This window comes from Physcomitrium patens, chromosome 2 (assembly GCF_059467195.1).
Source record: "Physcomitrium patens ecotype Gransden chromosome 2, ASM5946719v1, whole genome shotgun sequence".
Classification (NCBI taxonomy): Eukaryota; Viridiplantae; Streptophyta; class Bryopsida; order Funariales; family Funariaceae; genus Physcomitrium; species Physcomitrium patens.
The window spans coordinates 7883378-7889377 of record NC_143411.1 but is presented as its reverse complement, the minus strand read 5'-3'; the positions used below and the strand labels follow the sequence as shown (position 1 = coordinate 7889377).

Below are 6000 nucleotides of genomic sequence, written 5' to 3'. Positions count from 1 at the left end.
GTACATCTTGTTCAAGTGAGAGATGAGCGTGTGATGTTGCGATTACACAATTCAATGTACTCTTTTCACAATAAAGCCAACGCAGCACATCCCACATCTCCTCCAAAGCAATGAAACACTAAACGAAATTGAAACACTTCACAATATGGTGCACATTTCCGACAGTTACTTTGCTGGGTGGGTCAGATTCAACAGTGTGCCTGCCTCATCAGAATCCAGTTTTGCCGCAACTTCTGATCAGTAAATCCATGAACTTTCACGAGCAGTGTCTGTGTTTTCTAGAACCCGGCTACGTCGACGAAGCGTGCAGCTTATCACCATGTGAGTATCAACTTCCTTTGACAGCAGCTCCAAAGTCAGCCCCGAAGTCTCTGAGAATGCATCACGGATGAGGGCATTCTTGTGTTCGATTAAACTATAGAATACATTCAGCAAATCGGTAGGAATTGAGGCGCTCTACACCTTCCGCACTTTCCGAGTGCTTGCACTGACAGGACTTATGAGTTTCCGTATTAGTCAAACATAAATTGTGTTCCGCTCTGGAAAAGTCGGCCAATCTGTGAAAGCAGCCACGTAACGGTTGGCCCCGGAGAAACTCTGTTAGCCATGGTTAAGTTTCGATGTTCACGCCCACTTTTCACTTCAGCGCGGAGTTGCCTGTTCATTGCTTGCGGCACCCCGTCTGCTTTCACTTAGTCGGCTTCACTCACCTGGACACTTTTGAGTGTCGGTTTTTTCTTCCAAATTGGGGTGAAGTCTAATCCAACGCGCCGGGGGGTGAGGTTCTGTTGCTCGGGGCACCTGTTGTTGCGGCGAAGTGGAGATCAGAGGAGGTGGAGGAATTGGGGCTTCGTTTTCTTTGTATTTTCTTGCTTGTCGGGTGGTCTGGCCATCGGTCATGGTAGTAACTCGCCAAGAGAAGGGAATTGTCGCGTGAAGATGTTCAGTGATGTAGTCGGAATTAATGTCGGAGGTTTAGAGCACGTAGCTCTGAATTAGTTGTTGCTCAAGGAAACAGGGCTGATCACGTCCTGGTTGATTCAATCTAGAAAAGTCGATGTCTACAGCATTTGGCGGTAATTGTGTGGAGGTGGATTTGCCTATGATCCAGTTGAGTTGAGAGTGCAGATGGGTGCTTTTGTTGGTTGCTTTCAGTGAAAAGTCTGCGTTTCCATTAGTTTTTTTGCTTTGCTTAGAGTTTTCTTTTTTGCCAGAATGCATGTCCCAGAGAGAGTTTTGAAGAGGTTTTAGGTTTTTCGAAGCATGAGATTCTTTTCCTCTTTATCTTTGGGTATGATTCAACAGGGATTTGGTTCTTAGTGCAAACATATAAGCTTGGTGGTGGTCCGTAATTTTCCTCTTTGTGTTTGACCAGAAATCCATACACGTGACAAAGTTCTCGGTTCCACAGAGTCTCGAAGAATTGAAGTTTTTTTGTCCATCCACTGGGTTGTCAAGGGCATTTCTGGACGTTTCTCAGCTTTTCAAGAAACGGATCTTCTCCATACTTCATATTCATTCCTTTCCACATCAGGTAGGTTATGACCCATTTGTCTCTGGAATATCGTTTGTACGGACGCTGGACTTATTGCCCCGTTGTATAGCAACTTGAAGGCTAAATCTTTAAAACCTTCTATTGTGTATCTGTGTCACACACACACACACACAAATATATATATATATATATATATACATGTATTTTTAATACGTCACAGTATGCCATGGGTTTGGATTGTGAACCAGAGGATTGCAAAGGACCCAACAACACACAGACAACTACATGTGAATGTGACAGTTTAAGCCGTTACCAAAGTTCTTTCAAGGTCTACCCTCTTATTAGAAAAGGTTAACCAGGTAATTGTGTTGTGCACGTGTTGTGTATTGTAAAGAGAAATTAGTTATTTGCGAGTTGAGATACGCACAATTTTATGAGGGTTTAGCTGCATATTTACTGATTGACGCTTACCGGAACACTTGATGCAGAGTTAGACGGTTTAGAGCCATCAGAAATGATAGAAAAGAAGCCTTCTCGGTGGGGGCTGCTCTCGCGGCAGGCTAGCGTCCTGGGTCGCTTCAAAAACAAGCTTAGATTGAAGAAACTCGAATGGAAAAGGTTTTACGAACAGTTCTGGGGGCCGGCACCTCCAAATCCAGCATCACAAGATGATTTTAATGAGTGGCCGGATAGCTGCTACAGCACTGAAGGTAGTCATACGTCAAAGAACAACTCGCTGCACTTGGACTCCTCATCTTCGGAGGATTATTGGGCTCTTTTTCGACAAGAGCAGATTGAAAACCCACCCCCATTCCAACTAGGTGATCGAAGTTTTGTGCCTGAAATTTGTCCAGTGGTTCCCTCCACATTCCAACAGGACTCGGGAATGTATGCGCAAAGTGAACAATTCCATCTCACGCAAGGCAGAGGCGATTTTGTCACGACGGCGCTGCCGGGTTCTCCAGTTGTCGGCACAACGGAAGCATCGTTAAATGGTCAGCAACAACTACCGACGCCGCGGTTGGATCATACGAATTCATTCGACTCAAATCCATTGTCCGTTGACGATTATGCAGAAACGGAGAATGATGCCATTTCGGAATGGCTGCAGCTGGATTTACCGAAGTCGGAACAGCAAGGATCGTCTCATCTGAATACCGACATCATGAGGAGCATGAACACGAGATACTCGGGAGAAGCTTCCACTATGCCATTAACCCCTGAAGCTCGACTGCAGTGGTTCAAACAATTTTTTGAACTCGGCGCGGAAGAGGCATTGACACGGCCTCACCAAGCCTCAACAGAGCTAGGCTGGCGGGTCATGGTGCGTATCGTTTGCGCCTGCCGAAAACTTTCAAGACTTATAAGAAGAAGAAGAGTGGACGAAATTCCGCCGGTAAGAGTTCTCGTCTATATTCCCTCCGTTTATCACTTAAGGATATCTTGTCGTATGTTAACGCCTCCTTTCAATCGTTTATTGCAGGGTCGGGCTATAGTGCGTAAGAGAAACAGAGGATTTGGAGAAAACCGCAGCCAATTGTACAGGGGAGTTCGGAGAAGAAATGGGAAATGGGTATCTGAGATCAGGGTTGGTCAGACAAACGAGAAAGTATGGCTTGGCTCCTTCGATACAGAAAAAGAGGCTGCGCTTGCATTTGATGCGGGGAAGTATCACTGCAGTTCACAGCGGCGCTGCAGCTACAACTTTCCGGAATCTCCTCTATTGCTTGGGCCTCCCGTGAACATCCATGAGCTCAGTCCTGCGGACAGGAAGAGAACCATTCAGAAGTTGGCGGAGGATCATGTCAAAGCTTGCACATCAGATCAAATCCGATCAACCAACTAATTCTGCTTGGTGACACCTTTCACCACAAGGACGACAACCTTAGGGCTTTCCATTGTTCACTTTCACCCATTGTCAATCAGTATTCGTTTTTTCCTTTTCCTCTTCTTTTAAAAAACTTAGAAAATTCTGTTTTCAATGCAATGCACTGTGTCTACAATGAAGTAGGCACTGGACATGTTGCACAATAGCCCAGAAGTAGCAATTTTCTTTCCTGCTTTAGAGAATCCGACAGTCTGGAGTAGTTCCGTATCTGCAGCGTAAGCGAGCTAATATCCGTTGAAGACTTCTGAGAGCGTTGTTCAACGAAATGCCTACCTTGGAGATCGAGGTACCACTTTTTTCCCCACCTTACACACGACTGCGTTCAGAATGAGTTTCACGATTCTATGCCTATTTAGGATGTGTCTTGTGTTCAGTTTTAACGGCATGACATCTCTCATGTGCCGCGATTGTTTCCTTTCCCTCGTATCCAGTCTGAAGCAGATGTTTGTCCGACCTCAGAACAGTATTCAACTTCTATATTGCGTGTTAGGAACACGGTTCATGTCTTAGTCTTTGTATTGCACTGTCAGTCCTTTACTTCCCCAGTTGCCAGTATTCAAGGCAATACCTCCCAATTGAATGAGGTTTTTGGATGGAGGATGTTTTTTCGTGATCCAATTAAGCTTGGGTTCACTCTCTCAGGATCACAACGTCGTCAGTACCGACTCAACATCCTATGAAGCAAACTGCTATGACATTGCTAACTTTTTGTGTTAATTCTGGTATCTGAAACTCAGTGCTTGATATTCAAGCTCCATCACTCGGACCACCAAACACTGGCATTGAAGACGTTGCAGAGGTACTCAAAGATGTGCAAGTCCAAGCGAAATGGTGTCTAGAGATGGTAAGTGCCTGCACAGCAATCAATGCTTAAGCTGGGTCAAGTCATCACCCAGAAGATTAAAAGAGCACATGTGCCATAATGGCATTGAATAAGTGCTCATGCAGTGGACTCGTTTGCTTTGTTGTTGTTTCTGTGAGACATGAATTCTCTACTTGAGCTTTTCGAGGTGAACTTTCATGGGTGCCATCTGAGAGCAGGTCTGTTCACTCTTGATTGCAACACTTCGTGCTGGGAAGAAACGCAATCATCAGTGCTGATCGTTGAGCACGACGCAACTTACGAAGAAGCCATACAAGTCTTGCAAGATATGAAGAATGATCAATATTGGGCTGCAACAAAGTCTGATGGTTTTCACCTTGAGACTTCATTCATAGCAAGAAAGTAGCACAAAATATTCTGATTCGCATCTCTCTGTTATCTTGCAAGGGGTGTAGCAATATTTATTGAACGATATTGTGTACAAAATTTTGGTAACTTTGCACACTGCAATTTGAGCCATCAATGTTAGGGGAATGCTACATGGTCAATTTACCCATATTCTCACGGATTCACATAAAAGACCTTACCAATTATTTAGATTTTGTTTTTGAATTCTGTGAATTTAAATAGGAATAATAATTTCATCTTTGAGTCAATTGCTATTGTTAAACTCAACAAAGAAAATGGATTAAGATCAAATTTTTGTATTTGTAAAACATATAAAATGAGTTGCAATCCAAAATTTTCATTTGAAATCGGCTAAAAAATAGATTACAAGATAAAAAATTATATTTTATTCATGTACTTTGCATTGATACTTATAATGCATATTAATTTGAAAAGACTATGATATTAATAATTAATAATTAAATCTTTCTAGTTGAATTTGTTAATGTATCTTGCAAATTTTGTAAACTTTATTGAAGTTATTTATAAAAAAAAAAGAAAAAAAAGAAAAAAAAAGATTAATGGAATATAAAAGAATATATTTTTTAAAGAAAATCATCATATTGGTATCAAATTTGAAGCTCATGAAGAAAACTTCACAATATAACATATTGTAAACATACTTGTAGTTGATAGAATAATTTTTTTAAAAAATAGATTATTTGGTAATTTAATTCATGTATTCTTTATAATTATTTTATTATAATCAATATTAATTCTTAAAAATCCAATATTTTATTAATAATATTAATATTTCAAAATCTTCTTACTATTTTTATAAACTTAAAATAATTATGTAGAATAATTCTTTATACCTTTGCCAATAAAAAACAAGTTTGCTTTTGTGAAGCTTATAATTATATACAAGCTCATATATTCACAAAGTTTACATAACCACAAGTGTACCATCTAACTTTCACTACCATTAAGTATAATCTTCATTTGCATTAAAAATTGCCTACAATCTTCTATGAATTTCATCTATCTATTTATTGATAATGTATTAATTTATGAGGTTCCATTCTTTATGTGCTGCTTCAAACAATTGTTGGGCATCATGAGGTCTCTTCTCTCTCTACAAGAAAATATCACTAACAAACATATTTACTTAGATAAGAAGTACTAGATAGAAGGTAATAATAGATAGATTTAATATTATCTTATAGTATAGCTTTTTAGAAGCTTCATAGATGCATATTTGACTTATACATGTTTATAGTTGATTTATAGGTTAGAAACTTAGTCAACAAGTTAGTTATGGATTACACATGTAAGTAGCTTGTGATACAAGCTAATGATATGGCATCCATATAAGAAACTTATCTTACAAGTTTAGACATATATCTT

The 6000-nt window shown here is 40.1% G+C and overlaps 1 protein-coding gene across 21 annotated transcripts; it reads left to right on the top strand.

The window, feature by feature from the left end:
- The first annotated feature begins 640 nt into the window (after positions 1–640).
- On the top strand, positions 641–4729 carry LOC112278963 (uncharacterized). Of its 21 annotated transcripts, none has more exons than XM_090245268.1 (7): positions 645–833; positions 1412–1534; positions 1744–1854; positions 1984–2891; positions 2979–3669; positions 4121–4227; positions 4425–4729. In XM_090245268.1, exons 4-5 carry the CDS (start codon positions 2010–2012, stop codon positions 3339–3341), a joined length of 1245 nt encoding a protein of 414 aa, XP_090101394.1. In that variant the 5' UTR covers positions 645–833; positions 1412–1534; positions 1744–1854; positions 1984–2009; the 3' UTR covers positions 3342–3669; positions 4121–4227; positions 4425–4729. The 21 variants fall into 21 exon arrangements, with proteins under 21 accessions (XP_024368695.1, XP_090101394.1, XP_024368696.1 ...); XM_090245240.1 differs by having other exon boundaries at positions 656–1110; positions 1376–1534; XM_090245253.1 differs by having other exon boundaries at positions 696–833; positions 1376–1534.
- Positions 4730–6000: the final 1271 nt, after the last annotated feature.